Source organism: Danio rerio, chromosome 19, assembly GCF_052040795.2.
Source record: "Danio rerio strain M-AB ecotype USA chromosome 19, GRCz13ab, whole genome shotgun sequence".
Lineage (NCBI taxonomy): Eukaryota > Metazoa > Chordata > Actinopteri > Cypriniformes > Danionidae > Danio > Danio rerio.
Genome location: NC_141039.2, coordinates 25,767,989 through 25,785,595, shown reverse-complemented (window position 1 = coordinate 25,785,595; position 17,607 = coordinate 25,767,989). Strand labels below are relative to the sequence as shown.

General features: G+C 35.3%; 1 protein-coding gene across 2 annotated transcripts; it reads left to right on the top strand.

Annotated features, from left to right (window-relative positions):
• Nucleotides 1-3,030: 3,030 nt before the first annotated feature.
• Nucleotides 3,031-11,050, top strand: LOC108180115 (serine/threonine-protein kinase pim-2-like). 2 transcript variants are annotated; one of them, XM_087293859.1, is made up of 9 exons: nt 3,031-6,180; nt 6,776-7,039; nt 7,339-7,433; nt 7,518-7,568; nt 7,649-8,024; nt 8,144-8,320; nt 8,539-8,627; nt 8,776-9,948; nt 10,681-11,050. In XM_087293859.1, exons 1-8 carry the CDS (start codon nt 5,988-5,990, stop codon nt 8,785-8,787), a joined length of 1,257 nt encoding a protein of 418 aa, XP_087149985.1. In that variant the 5' UTR covers nt 3,031-5,987; the 3' UTR covers nt 8,788-9,948; nt 10,681-11,050. The 2 variants fall into 2 exon arrangements, with proteins under 2 accessions (XP_087149985.1, NP_001430391.1); NM_001443462.1 differs by lacking the exon at nt 10,681-11,050 and having other exon boundaries at nt 5,932-6,180; nt 8,776-9,079.
• Nucleotides 11,051-17,607: the final 6,557 nt, after the last annotated feature.

Below are 17,607 nucleotides of genomic sequence, written 5' to 3'. Positions count from 1 at the left end.
TGTTTGCTACTTGAAATAAACACATTTTGTATTATTTTTGGAATTTTATCAAACCATGATCTTATTTAAAACTGTTAACATTAAATGTAATTAAATACATGACCAGCACTTGTGCATTACTTAGGGTCTGTCAGTATCACCTGCCTGATTTTTGTTAAAAGGTGGAGGTTGTAAAAAATTTGATAGAGGTGGTCACCTCCCTCTTACTTGTCTTTGCAGGAAAAACATCGAGTTATTGTAATAAGATGTGAGTGTTTCCAACAATAATAGAAAATAGTGCTAGCTATAAATGGCTGATTCCAGCGTTATGGATGTAACATTTGCAGTAAAAAAATGAAACGTATACTCAGAGAAGGTATATGTTAACAGTATATTGAAATATCTGTTTATATTTTTCCTACCCCTTAACCATGGAGTTCAGGCATCAAAAAAATATCAGTCTATGCAGGTGTTTTATATTTAAAATGACGGCAAAATGAATGCAGAACAGACGTGACAAAAAAAGACATGAGTTTTGTGAGTTGACATACTTTGTGAAAATTCTGTGAATAAAAATGCAGAAGCCAAAAAAATATATAACAGTCAAAAGCATAAGGGTTGGCTCTGCATGGGACATATATAATTTGTTTTATTTAGTTTTTCATTTTTGCATTAATGAGGAAAAACTATCGTTACGGACGTGACTTGTCTTCATTACGGACGTGACTGCTCTGAAATTGACAGTTGACACATTATGAAAATCAGATAAATGCTTTCAAAACTTGACCAAAGACCTATTTGTGGATATCTGTTGGGTGTGTAAACCAATAAACTTTAACCTCTGAGACATCTGAATGGTAAGGTTGTACAATTAATCCAACTTAAATAGATATCACCTTGTTATATTTAATTCGTATTATGGCATTAGTGTTGTTGAAGGTTAACGCACGTTCGAATGTTCAAAACTCAATTCGGAAACAATGTTGCATGCTAACATGGTGCTTTTATACTCTGAATAATATAGAATTGATAATAAACATAATCAACTATAATAGGCCTATGATTATCGGGCTCCTAAAGTTAGTGTTTCCAGACAGACTTGAATTGAATCATTGCCTGACTGTTAGTGCGCAAGACGGTGTCTACGTGGTGAATATAAAAAATCTAGTTGTGTCACAGATATGGCAATATTATATTTGACAAAGTTTATTTTAGTTTATTGTAGTTAATGTGTTAGTCGATGGAATAAATAGTTTGATTTGTCCACTTGCGCTTGCTTTCTTTTTTGCGTCGGCAGTCACTTCAGGACAGGTTGCAAAAAGTTCATACAGAGGACCAGGGTGAGAGAGAAAACTTTATTATGAAAAGTTTTGTGTAGGCTATGTTAAAGTTACAGCTGCAGGTCCTATCAATTTTCTAACAAATATAATACTGCTATAATGTAGTTAAAGCTTAGATCAATATCAAGATTTTATTCTTATTTTTGCCGCCTGTAAAATTATTTTAATAAGCACTCAAGCGCATTTGCCGGGTGCTGGAAATCTTTGAAAATGTTTTCATTTTAATGTAGGCTATATATTTTCAAGGTTTGAAAGTGCTTAGATTTTGGATAAAGGGCTTAGAAAATGAATTGTGTCGCTTTGATAATTTATCTTTATCAATAGTTATTTAATTAATAAAATAAAAAAAACATATTTATGCTCTGCATGAAATGAAAACTCCGCTGTGGCCCGCTCTGACCCGCGGCGTGCGCACTTTAGCAGTGGGAAAAGACCAAATGCATGGAGGTTATTGATTATGCGCCCTGCACGCCTTGCGTTTTGCCATTGCGCGCTTTGTGCGCTCCAAGAAAAAAGCATGTTACCTCAGTGGCGTCTTTCATTCTTCAATCAAATGAAAGCAGAGGCGGTGTTTCCTTTGAGGTGACAGCAGTGTGTTGTCAAGATGACTACGGCGAACTTTTTAATGACGGAGCAGAGACTTGTGGTCGCAATTTCAAGTCATCCAAAGTTGTTTGACTTTACAACTATTGAATATCATAATGTTATTAAAAAACTCAATTAAGACAACATTGACAGCAACACTTGCGCACAATAGACCAGCTGATTCAGTTGTTACCTATCCGCTTGTTAAGTGGTGACGTGTTTGTGACGTATGTAATACTGTTTCCGGGTCCAAGCCGCCATTCACTTGAGTGGAGAAATCATTCGTTTATGATCACTTTTTATTCCTATCACACATTAAAGTCAATTTTACATAAAGTCATAGTGTACACAACAATCTCTGGGCTTGCTGCATAACAAATACCAAAATTTTAACAATTTATAAAACAATGAATCACTTTCTGGCCATCGGATATTAGGCATGGACATATATATTGCGGTTGTGACTTTCGAAAGCATTAAATCGCTTTGTAAACGTTTATTATTACCATTTCATGAATCTCCCCATTCAGTTGAATAGAGCGCTTGGACCCGGAAGCCGCTCCGCGTGACGTTACACTTAACAAGTGGATAGTGACATACAAAAGAGCACCGCGTGCCTTTTTTTCTTGTCAACATAAAATGCACTGCGGTGCGCCTCACATACTGAAATGAAATAGCGCGTTCGTTGTGATCGGCCCCTATGAGCAACACATATTTGTTAACTCGTAGGACAGTAACATGTGCAAACCAGCCTGATCTTATGAGAAAACGTAAGTATTTTACGTTTTGCCAGTTTAGTGGCTAATTCGTACGAATTCATACGAGTTCATGCGTACGAAATGGTACGATTTTAAAAAGGAGGTGTGGCACCTAACCCCACCCCTAACCCCAACTGTCATTGGGGGATGAGCAAATCGTACTAAATTGTACGAATTAGATCGTACGAATTCATACGAATTAGCCACTAAATGAAAAAGTTACGAATTGCCGTGAGATTGTGTTGGTGCAAACATACGTGCTTACAGATGTATTTTGCCAAAGAAACAAAATGAAAGAAGGATATTCTGGCCACAGTTTGACACAGGAGTTGACGAACCAGCGCTGATGCTGGTCGTCTGTGCTGCCTAGAGCCGGTTTTCTAAACTCAACTAGGCATATTGATGATTTAGTGCAGACTACAACCAACAAACCAGCCTTTTTCCATTTGGAAAAGAACAGTTATTATTAGTTCTTATATACATTTTTAAATAGCCTACATAGCCTAATCTACAAATCAAACAAAGCCAAATATTTTATGATAACTTCGCACCAAACTGATGCTTTCATTTCACAGCTTATAAAACATGTATGCAAATTAATGCAGTATCACATGTAAATAACAAAATTGTAATATGCTTAGCCTATACTTTACAAAAAGTATAGGTTCAAAGCCTTATGGTTCATTATCTTTCACTATACGCAGCGCGCGCGTACACACATGAACCACAAGTAAGACAGAGGAAATATGCTAATAAGTCATAATCATAATTAAGATATAATCTTTAAACTAATGACTTCTATTAAAAATGTTGACAGGTTTTGTAATATTATAACAGCGGAGCATTAATTGAATGCATTTTTTCCGTTAATTGACGGAAGAAAAAAAAAAACACGATTGGACAAACAGCCTTAAAAAGGATTCAGTCAATGTTTTCGTTTTGTAATCTTAATTTGTCTTTTAAGTGAAAAAGATCTAGAGCAGGATTTATTTTATTCTTTTTGTTAGTTTATTCGGTTTTTCTATGCTGCTAAAAAAAAACACTGCAGGTGCTTGAAGATGCTCGTTCTGTATGCTGTTCGCATGTTAAAATAACCTAAATCAGTATTTTATAATGCAATATTTAATGTGTCAGATAAAATAGGCACGTAAATTTTTTTTATTATTTTTTTTATATTTATCTGTTAACGGTTAATATTCGCTTAACGAGCGGTTGTTCGTTGGCAAAATGAATCGAAATCAGCATTCCTAGTTTGGCATAAATTGTATCTTAACTATTTAATCTATTATTTGACGGTCAGTTAGCCTATCTACAAAAGAAACAAGAAGTGCTTCAACACAAGGTGCTGCATCGCCAAAACACCAAGATTATGCACCAATTATGGCAATATGTAAATTGTTGTTCTCTTATTAAACATTTATTTCTGAAATGTTACTAAAGTGGTTTATAGTTAATTGAAATGTTCAGTTCTTGATATAACATATGGATGTTATGTAATGTAAGTCAGTACTTGTAATGCAGCATCATAATGAACAAATATGCGCTAGTCATTAGCTTATATTAATAAGGAGTTCAAAAATTGTCACGTCCGTAACGCAAAATTGTGGTTGTTTAGAGCTAAGACCTGAGATGAGTTGGCGATCATAATTAGCATGGACATATTTTGGCTTTGTATACAAAGTTTCATTTTATTTTTGATAATATTTATTCCACAATATAAACTTTTTCATTAAATCGTTACGGACGTGACACGTGACCGAAGCTGCATGATGTCTTAAATATTTAGCTCATAAATTAAAAGGGCAGTAATGTTATGAAAAAGTAAGGGTAATTATTTATACTACAGACTCCAATCCTTCTGCAGAATTATTACTGTTATACAAAGCATGGAAAAGGTGAGTCTTTAACCCCTTTTTTGAAAGCACGAAATGTGGTTGGATGATAATGAAATTTACCATTGGCACAATCCTCATATTTCATGGATAAAAAAAAACAATTTCCTTAAAAATTCAACAAGAGCACATCATAACAATAAAATATAGACCTTAATGAACAAATTTAAATAGGTTTTGTTATTTTGGTCAAAAGTTTATTTTTTCATGATAAGATTGACATTTTCATGGAATTGCTCATATATTTCACATATACATGTAACAGGATTTATATGAACTCTTCTCTCCAACAAAGATGCAAATGCAAATGTCAACCTTGCCATGAAAAAAATTAGTTTTCACCAAAATACGAAACCCGTTTTTTTTTTAAAGCAAGTATTTTATAGAACTTTAAAAATGCTCAAAAATGTCTCTGTCGGCTTTTTCAAACAATTATATCTGATTTACCAAAGTCACAAGTGGCAATTTCACATCGGTCACATCCATAAAGACACTTTTTCCTCATAAATGCAAAAATATTACATAAAATAAAAATCAATCATTTTTGTTTTATAGAGAGCCAACTCTTATCATTTTGATGATTATTACTTCTTTTGGGTCGTGCAGTTTAATTCACTGAATTTCCACAAAGTATTTTAAACATGTTTATAGAACAATATTTTTCTAATCCCATAACTCTGTGGTCAGTTGTTCTGGAAAATATAAACAGTTTAATACAGTGTTAAACAAATATTTTCTATGTGAATTTATGTTTTGAGTTTTTACTGCAAATGTCACATCCATAACACTGGAATTGGTCATATATAAATATAAACCGTTATATTTATATTTATATAAAACGTATATAAAACGTATTTTCAGCTAAAATCTATATAAACAAGCTTAAAATTACTTTGTTTCATTTTGTTACTGGATAATAATTTTAGTCTTAGTTTTATGTTTTACTTCACACATACGTCACATGACTAAATGTAGGCCTAATAATGTTATTTTGAGTTTGTTCTGTTAGCAATTACAACATCTAATATAATTTTCTTTAATTAAATCAAAATTATTTGAGATTATCTAATCTTAAAATGACAGTGTTTTATTTAGTTCCTGGACAATAATGTTTCAGAATCAGTTGGTGTTGTATTTACAAGTTTATTTCTTGTATTTATGTAGATATTTGTGGTGAAAATACTGTTCCTTATTATTGAGAAGGGAAAGATTAAAGATTATAGCTTGTATCTGCCTGTCTGTCTATAACATATCTAGTTTAGATAGCTTGTCCAATATGGTGTTATGATTTTGAATGTAAACAAGTGTTCTGGAATGCGCTGTCATAGAAACAGAAGAACGCAGGATTAAAAGTAGAAGAGAGTTCAGAATCTCCTCATTGCGTCTTCTCATTGCAGTTGGTAATAGTAGTGTTCCCAGTGAATTCTGTTATTATGGCATTGAAAAGAAAGCGTTGTTCTCAAGACACTCAAGTGTATGATTTACATACTCGTACACCTCCGATATCCAGCGCCAATGTGGCTGAGAACCATTCACCCGTTAGTGTTGGTGAGGAGATTCAGATACAAGTGAGAAAGAAGAGGAGGTGGGAGAGTTTTGAAAAGCCGCTCTCCCTTTATGCTGAGGGTAAATCCAGTCACTGTTTGTCAATCTGACCATGCTTTGTGTTCACTAGATCTCTGTACATGTACATATAGGCCCAGACAGATTCTGTGGACATGTTTTGCTATTTCTGCTGAGAATTTTGTTTAAAAAGTCTGCAGATTTATGAGGAATGATTTTGAGAGTAAAGTAACTAAAAACAGAACACATACAACAAAAAAATAACTTTTAAACTTGTTTAAGGTTTGTAACACAAATCTAAGTAGAACCAATTGTTTGGTAAACAAAGTTTCTCATATTTTAACCACTAAAAGAGAAATCTTTACAACATTCTGTATTGTACATAAATCATTTAAATAATTGCAGATTATTAATAATATCACTGAAATATAGAAATGGTATAAATATCAATATTCAATGGACTCAATGATGGGCATAAAATGTGTATGATTCAGATTTGTTGAGGGCAAATTATGAGCATTTACTATTAGAAATCCAATTCATGACTGTTTCTGATCTCTAAGATGAAGTGTGTCTTTACCCTTTACATCAAAATACAAATCAATTTTATAAGCCATTATCATTATCATTAATGCATGTCTTACATCTCTAAATACAGATGACAACCAGTGGATGAATTTTCTCAGTGGCCAAAAGAGAAAACGAAGTTGTCACAGCTCTCATGTGAACGATTTCCATCCTCGTACACCTCCGATATCCATCACCAGCCTTCAGTCCACTGATGTTGCTGAGGAAAGTGAGAGAAAGAGGAGAAGGACTGACAGTCCTGAAAAGCTGCTCTCCTGTAAAGTCCAGAAGTCCAGCAGCAGCTCTAGTCAGGAGGACCAGACTTCTGTTCAGATCCACAAGAAGAGTTCTGAAGGTAAATCTAGTGGTCATTTGAGAATGTGTGGCCTTCTCTCATGATCCTCTTCAGTATGAAGTAGAGTACATTACATTAAGTTCTATAAATATAAATATATTTTTAAAAAGCACTCTAAAAGTTTCAATCACTGTTTGCTGTATTTTGAAGTGTCCACCATATCAGTATTGTGCAGGTTCATTTTCACGATGTATTGAATTATTGAATATAGGCATATGTCTATTCCACCTCAAACGTTACACACGTGTCTGTCAGTGCTTGACATTTCACATCAGCTGCAATTATTCATCTTTTAACAGGTGACATTCTGGACCAGTATGAGCTCGGCAAGGAGATTGGAGAGGGAGGATTTGGCAGCGTCTATGAAGGGAAGCGCTTGGAGGATGGCCTTGAGGTGAACAATCCCTTTAACATATATTATGTTCACTTTTTAATGCACTTGATGTGATTATAACAGAAGTGTTGTTTTGCTAAACAGGTGGCAGTAAAAATTGCCAGAAAGCCATCGAACATGGAATACATCAACATCGTAAGTAGACTTAAACATGTAAAGGCACTGACAACAGTATATTTGGGGAAGCAACACCGCCTAACTAATCTTTCTTCTAGGCTGGTCATCCTGAGCCCCTTCCTTTAGAGATCGGCCTGTTGATACTGGCTCATAGAGGCGGCAAGGTTCCAGAGATCATTGAGCTGCTGGACTGGCAGGACCAGCAGGATTGTTACATCATGATCCTGGAACGACCTTCACCATGTGTAGATCTGTTGGACTTCATAATGTCTCTCGGCTCCATCACTGAACGCCAGGCTCAAAAGATCATGGAGCAGGCAACAACGGCCGGTCTCATGTGCTGCAGACGTGGGGTATTCCACCGGGACATAAAGCTGGAGAACCTGCTGGTCAACACGGACACGCTTGAGGTCAAGCTAATTGACTTTGGCTGTGGGGCTCTTCTCCAGGAATCTGGCTATGACAGTTTCTGTGGTATGTATTAAACTTAACACCTGTAGTCTGGACTGTCAATTTGACCAATCATGTATTTTCATGTTACAGAGAAAACATGCTTTAGTGTTTCATGCTGAGACCAAATCTTGTTCCTTCAGGCACAAAGGAGTACTTTCCACCAGAGTACTACCTGGACGACGAATACCATGCAGAACCATCCACTGTATGGTCTTTAGGAGTTCTGTTATTCCTGCTGCTGTGTCAACGATTTCCTGAAGTCACGGACACGCAGAGGATCGATGATGGAAACTGGACTGAGCCTGGATTGTCAGAAGGTAAGATGTCATTCATCACATCATAGACGAGCAGTTGTAGTTTAAATCACACAAAATGATGGATTAAAACTAAGAGTTGGATATTGGATAATAGTGACAATGTTCTGATTCTAAAGGAGAGTAGAGTCAGATCTTATAGATGAATAAAATGACAGCAGATGTAAAGTTGAAGTTGATAATGTGTTTCTGTCACTTCTTCCCACCATCGTTCTGCACAGAATGCTGTGATTTGATTCAAGCTCTCCTGCAGGAAAACCCAAGCCAGCGGATTCCTCTGGAAGAAATCATTCTCCATCAATGGTTTAAGGTACTGAACTGTAGATCAGCTTCTAATGATTTGGAAAATAGATTCTCTTTTCATTTGAAAAAGGTTTTTTATTGTAAATTTTATGTTTTTTTCTTGTTTATTTTGATGAATCAATAACCTTGATTTGGTGTGTGTCTGTATGTTTCAGGTCAAGGAATAAGAAATAAGGAATGTAGTGCAAATGGATGGGAAAGATTATTTGCACTACTGAGCACCACAGTTCCTGACGCTAAAAAAGTACAGATTCAACAGTAGAGCTTAAAAAAAGGACACAGCAGCAACAAAGTATCCTAAAAAAAAAGGTCACAGCAACAACAGAGGATCCAGAAAAAAGATCAGGCCTCAAGAAAAAATCCTGGAAAAGACACAGAAGATCCTGAGAAGAGGGCACAGCCCCAACAAAAGAAAACATTTGTAAATAAAAACATGAATAAAATATACTTTGTCGCACCAGTCCTGTTTTCATCAAAAATACATCAAACCAGCAAAGATGCTGAAAAAGCAGACAGCAGTGAATGAAATACTTAAACACATCAGTTGAACACTTAAACACCAGGAAAGCTAAACACATACACACTCACACACACACTTATAAGTTTTGGGAAATTGTGAACAAATTTAGTAATACAGCACAATGTAGTAAAAAGTGGGTAGAGGACTGTGCAGACACTCTCACACACACACACACACATACACACACAGAGGCTTGAACATATCTCTTTAAGAAGATATATAAGTAATGATGTTTATACTGTACATACTGTATCTTTTATTCTTCTACAATAACCTCGGGGTCATTTTCCTCTCGGGGACCAAAAAAAAAGTTCCTGTAAAATCAAGATCTACTGGTCTGACATTTCCACATCTATAAGATTGAATAAAAACGTAAATTCAGACAGTATCAGTCAGAGGCCACTAGAGGACCGACACTAGCCATTCTGCTGGAAAAGCAAAGAAAATTGGTTCATTCCAGAACAAGTGTTGAAACCGCATAAGGCCTAAATGACCTTTAACCTTTGATCAGTTTTCCCTCAACACTCAGTTTTATTACTTGAATTTTTTAAAAAAATGAGGATTTTTTCCACACTGTTTTTAACCCTGGATTACCTAGTAAATTATAAGCAGTGTGAAAGAAAAAGCTAGATTTACCCAGCGCTGAGAATGACCCAGAGTTGACCTTTTCGAGATTTAAAATCCAAGACACAATTAACAGATGTAAGACTGTGTCGCGGGACCAATGGGATTCAACTAAATTAAAGTTGACAGAGTTTGTCGGTCATGCTGCTTACAATCTCAAAACATCAACAATCACACTCTTACAGTACGTTCACACCGAAAGCGGCGGCAGCGTCAAAGTAGCCGGAAGTCATTCATTTTCAATGAGAGCCGGCGGCGATAGGCGGCGATAAGCGGCGAGGAGCAGCGCGGCGCGTCTTCGCCGGCAAGAGCGTCGAGGAGAGTTGAAATGAAGTCAACTTTATGGTAATGAGCTATGACGCGGTTTGGCGGCAAGCAATCAAAATAAAGACGTCCATCGCTTGATAGCAGTTCAGAGAACACAGACCTGTGAACTTTGGTTCCGACCACAGTTGTTCCCAAGGGTTTGATTATTGCGGTCGCCGGATTTCCAATTATTTCCAATTTTTTTCCTACAGGAACATTCATTAAATAAGTTACTGATGTTCATTAATGTTATATAAATTTATCTTAAAAAAGCGGGAATCTCACGCAATGTGACAGTACAAAACAGTACTGCTGCTTCAGGATATTTCAGACATATGGACACATATTGGATAAATAGAGCAAAGCCACACCACACGCAACTTGATCTTCCATTGTTGTATGAATTTGAAAAGAAGTGCGAAACATTTTCTCGCTAGAAACATGTTTTATGCAGGAATGTAACTGATATGCTGCAACGGCTCCTTTAAATATGAGATCAATGTAGCGAGTTTTGACGCTCTCGCCGCAGAAGCTGAAGGCAGGGAGCGTTGTCGCCAGGGCGGCCAGAGCGACCTTGGACGCTCTCGCAGCTTTCGGTGTGAACGTACAGTTAAGTAACATCATTAACTGTGTCATACATATAGGCGTTATAACCTGATTAACTTAAGAACCTAAGAAAAGTTCCGTGTGTGTGTGTGTATATATGTGCGCGTGTGTGTGTGTGTACAATTCTGAACGATATCTCAATATCCCAAGCATTCAAACATCAGACAGCTTCTAGGCTTTTTTGAACACTTAACCCTCTACCGCATGGTGTTGCCATATGGCAACATGATATTTGTGTTCATTCCCCTGTCACTGTTTCTTTAAGACCAACATTGAATTGTTTTAGTTGGAAAGAGAAGACCTTAGTGTGGCCAATGATGTGCTTTGGTTAAGTTACATGACATGGGGCCCTATCATACACCCGGCGCAATGTGGCGCAAGGCGCGGCGCAGTAGTCTTTTAGTAGTTTCAGCTTGGCGCAAGAGTCGATTTAAGGCGTTGTGCTACGCTGTTTAAATAGCAAATGCATTAGCGCTTATATGTGTGCCCATAGGCTTTCTGGTCTAAAAAGGAAGGCGTTCTGAGGCGCACGGCTCAATAGGCAAATATCTTTACATATGAAAAAATTAAATATTAAGGATATATAGGATATAATAAGAATAGATATAGGATATAAATATAAAAGATTAAAATATTACAAAACATATTATTTTCTAGCCTACATAAATAAAAAAATCACTGCTTTTATGTCTTCTTCATCTCGGGAGGCTTTTTCAGTTCATTCTTAACAATTTGATTTTGTATAATGTTTATATATTATATTATTATTAGCAGTATTATTTATTATATCCATATTTATATTTGTTTTATTAAAATCAAGCTTAGATTTGCCCACCTGTCAGGTTTTAGACCATAAGGGGCACAGCATGTGTTTTAGGATATAACTCAGGTTTTTGAGCACATTTTGTTATTATTATTCATTTATTCACTTGCTGGAAATTAGAACTGAATTTAGAAATAGTTTTAAAATGAATATTTGCGCTTAACAAACAAAATTATTTATTTATAGACTAATTGATGTCTGTGCGTAAAGGTTTCCCTATTTAAGAGCGAATGTGAAAGTAGATCCATTATCTCTCATTCTCACGCAGTAGATGCTCTGTTTAACAGTTTTCTGTTAAAAAACTGTTAACTGTTTGCTAGTGAAATGCTCAGTTTTTCCACTTAGACTTACTTTGCGTCCTGTAAATAGCGAATGCGCTCTTGGCGCGACGCAGCTGGCTCTTAAAGGGAATGGGAGATGAGACTCTAATTGGTTTATTCTCAAAACACACCTATAACTCATTAAGAAAATAAACTCAACCCTTTCAGACCATGCGCCACATCGCAAAGCAGATTTTCCCATCCTTAAATTAGCAAAAATGCGTTCTGACACGCCCTGAAAGCATTTGCGCCCTGCGTTTTGCGCTCTGCGCATGGACCGTCAAAATAGAGCCCATGCAGTGTTTTTCTGTGGCGTGATTTCTGGCAGACTGGCGTTCATTGTGAGTAGTTGCTGAATGCAAACGTAAACGTCAATAAAGACAAAGCATCAACTCATGTCAGATCAACAAAGAAATCTTTAACATCATCTCCAGTAAGTTACGATGACATATTCACTACTCATTTTTTTTATCAATTAAGTTTTCTGTAAATCATTTAAATGTATGTGTTTCCAAATGGCAACACTGTGGAATAGTGGAACGTGCAATATTGCAATGGGTTAGCTAGCTAGCAAGGTCAGCTGTGAACTTTTAAGTTGCAACAATAACAACATGAATGCTAGTAATATATTGTTGATTAGGTGTATGTTAATGACATTTGCATTATGGAAAAAATCTAGTTTTAATGGCAATACTACTTTTGAATAGATATGAGAATGATGCAGACTGGACATTTGGTAAGAGCAGTGATGGAGACAGTTTGAGTAAGTTAGCTCTGAGGCAGATAAGACAGGCGTAGTAAAGTTTAGTGTAATTTATAAACATAGTTAGCTAGTAGCTACTTTATTCTGATGTATCTGGATATACTAGACTTGTTATTTATTTGTTATAATATTTACTGGAGAAAATATTTATCTTTACTGTGTGTTATATCCATGACAATTAAATATTAGCTTTTTAGTAATATTAATAAAAAAAAAATTAATAAATATAGCTATTGGAATATCAGCTGTTGGAAAGTATGTATAAGGTGTCATTTATAAGTTAAGCTCCTTACCCAAGGCTGAGTGTACTCTCAGCAGTCTTATTAAAACTGCTTTAAAATGGTACAATATACATCCAAACTGGCAGCTTATGTACAAAGAAATTCACTTCAAAAGATAAAAAAGGCAAATAACTCAGGAAACAGTTGTTTCCAATCCTCCACTCAAAAGCTCTCCATGTCCTCTGACCTGGCTGGTTAGATAAAATACTTTGTAAGAAGTCTACATTGCTGTTTTCTCAGTTACTTGCCAAGGCTTGAGATGAGACTAGAAAATTGAAGAATACTGAAGATGTCGATCAATGCTTGGAGTATGGATGGAAATTATACATCAAATATAAAGAAACAAGAGACAGATGGTAAGGGTGGATTCAGGAGCAAGTCAAAATAAGACAGGAAAATAAGACAAACAACATAAAAAGGTCTTTTAGTGGCGATACCTTCAATACTTCATTGCCTGTTTCAAATGCCAGTAGCGGATCTGCAGGTGCTCTTTATAGTTAATTACAAACTATGACATAGTTAATCAGTATGAGACAAAAATATTGAATAATACTCCAGTCTACACACTGGTCAAAAACTTCCAACTCATGTGTAATAGCAGCAAAAGCAGAGAGCTATTTTTTATATCATTACCTTAAAATTATAAGGTTGTATATGACATTTTTGTCAAAACTGAGTTATTCACATATTCTTATTAAATGACAACTTATTTACATTGTGGCATTTTATTTATAAATTCTCAACATTTTAAGGCTTTGTATTTAGAAAGCAAAAAAGGTTTATCTATAAAGTCGAACTCCAGCTTAACTCTATACGGTTCTTTCTCTTCTTCTACATTCTTTTATATCACATTTTACCTGTTTTTATGTTTTTTTTACTCATTTTATTATTTGTTTTTCGTTTTATTTTATGTCTTCCTTTTATTCTTGTTTATGTAAAGCACTTTGAATTGCCACTTTGTATGAAATGTGCAATATAATTAAACTTGCCTTGCCTTGCCTTGAGCCAATCAGCATTTCCAATGCATGCATAAGAGCCAATCAGGATCAGCTATCTTTGTCATTTCGCCGGACTGCTTTGTTGACAATGTGAAAGACCAGAATAAAACACAACATTAGAGTCGACTAAATAATGCAGCACCACATAAAATTGAGCAGAAACCTGAAACTGAAAAAGTGTGCAAATATGATGATTTAGAGGCGTTTTTGACATTGAGATGAAATGTTACACATCGTTGAAAAAGAGACTAAAAAATTTAGTATTTTCTTATCGGCTTTGTCTATTTATTAATCTGGGATTGCCACAGGCGTGCGCCCTACTTATTGATAGATGCGCACATGTACTTTAGTAAACAGAACCTGCATAGGCTGTGGATAACAGGTAATAAAGTTGTAAATAATAATCAGTTTGTGGAACATTGTGATCGTTTAGGAGCTGCGCGCAAAATATAAACAGCACTTAGTAGTGAAAATGAAACCGAAATCGTGCACATCATTGAATTATATCGCATTTTAGAGTTATGATTGCGACAAGCATTTGATATGTTTTTTCTTTTATAGCGAACACACAGTTGTGCATAAAAATAAATAAATACAGTGTCAGTATAACTACTCTAGTCCATATAATGTTGATTTTACCAGTGAATAAATGGTCTAATAATGTTGTCAATGACAGATTGCAAGCATAGGCCTATAGCTCAAACATAATTCAACATCAGAATTATTATAAGTAGAATAGAATTATTTATAGAAACCAGTAGACCTACACACCATAATGTTGTTTTACCATGTTTGATAAAAAATAATAATAATTGCAGACTCATATTAACCTTTATTTTACATCTACAGAGTCGTGACAAAATCGTGAACTTTATTTTAAGCAAAAAATTGTGATTCTCATTTTAGCCAAAATCGTGCAGCTCAAGTAAAACTAAAAGGTAAACTGAATTATATACATTCATTCTGCATGGTGCTAGTTCAAAGTTAATACGTTGACCTTAAAATTAAAGGGGATGGAAATGTTGTATATTTCGTGCCATTGTTATTTCACTCCAGCACCCAGAATGCATTGTGATGTGTACCGAAAATGCCTGGTTGTTGTAGTTGTTATCGAAAAGAGCGAAGTAAAACAGAGGGCAGTCGAGCCAGCCTGTGTGTCATCTTATTCTTTATGCAACGTTCATTATCCACACAGATATAATAGTTTTAGAGGCATATAGATCTCTGTTTGATCTGTTTTATTTTTATGCAGTGCTTTAGCCTATATGTTCATTTCTATGGCATAAAATGACAGGTTGAAGGCTTGGTCCTCTAAGTGCACTTTATATTGAGAAAGCTATGTTCATCATACTCACTTCATTATGTTGTGAACCACTTGAATTTAAAGTCAATAAAATAATGGCAACAATAAGAAAAGAAAACAAACGGCATCTTGTCATGGCATATATAGGCTTGTTGTGTCTAATATCAATATACCCAAGCTATTCACAGATATTGCCAGATAATCACTGTACCTCACCCATACTTTAAACAGACCGAGGGGGCTTTCACACCTAGACTTTTGTTTTGGAACCTGTCTCGTTTGCCCAGTTAGCGCTGTTCGTTTGGCATATGTGAATCCAGCAATCGCGCTCGGATCTGCGCCAAATCAATCGCTTTGAGATTGCTTGAATGAGGTGGTCTCAGCTGAAATTAAACGAACTCTGGAGCGGATAGATTGTAGTGAGAAAACGATACAATCCAAGCCCGTTTATATCACATCGTTTTATGGATATGTAAAAGGCATACGGCTATATGAAGAGGGAATTATGAGTAGGGGGGGAGGTCATAAACCGTGAAACTCTGACCAATGTCAGGAGTTTACTCACATATGACTTGTTTTAGCTCACTCAAAAAAATGATTCAAGCCCTTCTTAGATGTGACAAAAATAAATAATGTTCCCATTATTTAAATATTTTTATTTTTAAAATATTAATTTACATTTAATTGATGTATTGTAAAATGTATCAGTCGTTTCACCTATAATCTTTATTAATCCAAATCAAATGAGTTCAATAAAGTGACCCCGTTTTGCGCATGCGTGAGACCGCACATTTTCACTGCCACCTGCATTGCGTTTGTCCGTCCACCATTTTCCACCTGTGGCTGCAGACGAGTTGATGAGACGCTCCCGATTACAAGAAGTCATTTTTTTGGTGAGTATTCGTTTCTTTTTCAGCGAGTACCTCGCTATGATTGCATGTTATATTCTCGACGGTGTGCAACAAAAGTGATAAAGTTTTGCTTCGATTTTCAGTAAAGTTAGCGGCTAACGTTAGCTGCCTAGCCAGTCGCTCATCATGCAGGAGTAAATAGATTGACAGAGTTAACATTAACGTTTTTTATCATAATGTTCCATTCATATAAAATATCATAATTTAATATTTTTTGTCTTCGGGGTGATGTTGAATCAACATTGAGGTAAAGTTGGTTAAATATTCGCACATTCAGACTTTTTCCTTGCTGTCATTTCAGAAAGGTATTATTTGCAAGCTCTAAATAGTGAAATCATATTAGCAGCCAATGACTATCAAAGGACAATTTTTTTTTAGTCAATAAATAGTGCTAATGTTGTTTTCAAGTCATATTTACGTGTGATTTCAGACCCAATATTCAAATTAGCGTAGTAGATAATATAGGGAACGTTAAATGAAGGAATGTGCAAATATAAAACCAACTTTACCTCAATTAAATTAACGTCTGACTGTTTGAGTCGATGTATTTTATCTATCAATCAATTTAATGGTCTGATGTTGCGATCACGGAGTGAATGTTTATTGAACACAAAATGTGACTCAGAATATATTTACTATAAAAATTCAACTGTAAATCAATGTTTGTAATTTTCTGACCGATCTTTGAACCAGTTTCAAAATGCTTTTCATGTGTGACCTCAAACACGAAGTTGAAAATATTATATTGTTCATTTGGCTTTTGTTAAAATTAAAATAGCACTGTAAACTTTATTAAACAATATTTCATGATTTTATCTGTCTTCTGTTACTAAAAATTGTTTTACAGTTTTTTTATATTACCATCTAGTTCTCAAATGCAATTTTGACTTGTTGGTAAGCTTTTAAGTATCCCTGCACTTGTACACACACTACTAATGCATTTATTTCATCTTTGCAGTTTGATCAGCTTTACAGGGTTCCTTCTGGCAACCTCCTAGTGATAGTAAGTATTAACTTACTATGTTGTTATGTGTTGTTGTTTTTATTAATATTATGAATGCTAAATGTATTTAATTTTCTTTTTTTAGGTTAGTGTATGTGGCAGTGCCAAGAATGCAGTTTAGAACTAGATAGCAGGTATTTATTGTTGCAACATTTTAGGCAGACTCATGGGCATTTTATAACTGTCTTGTTTGTTAAACTGTTGCAGTTTCCCAGAAAAAAATAATCCCTGTCTTGCAGAGTGTTAAGTTTTTCAGCATCTTTTGCAGATTTGCAACCTTTTCAAATCAGAGCCATCTTTTCAGTCTGAGGATGGTCGCAGCAAACCAACAATTAAAAAGTTTAAATGCTTAGTGAGGCTTCAGAAGGAAACACAAGGCATTAAGATTTAGATGGATATTACAGTCATACAGTTACTTCTTAAAAAGGTTCAGATCTGCAAAAGATGCCGAAAAAAGGGAGAATCTGCAGGACAACGGAGGATTTTTATTTGAAGAACAGCAGCAGTTTAACTGCTTAGAACAAGCAAA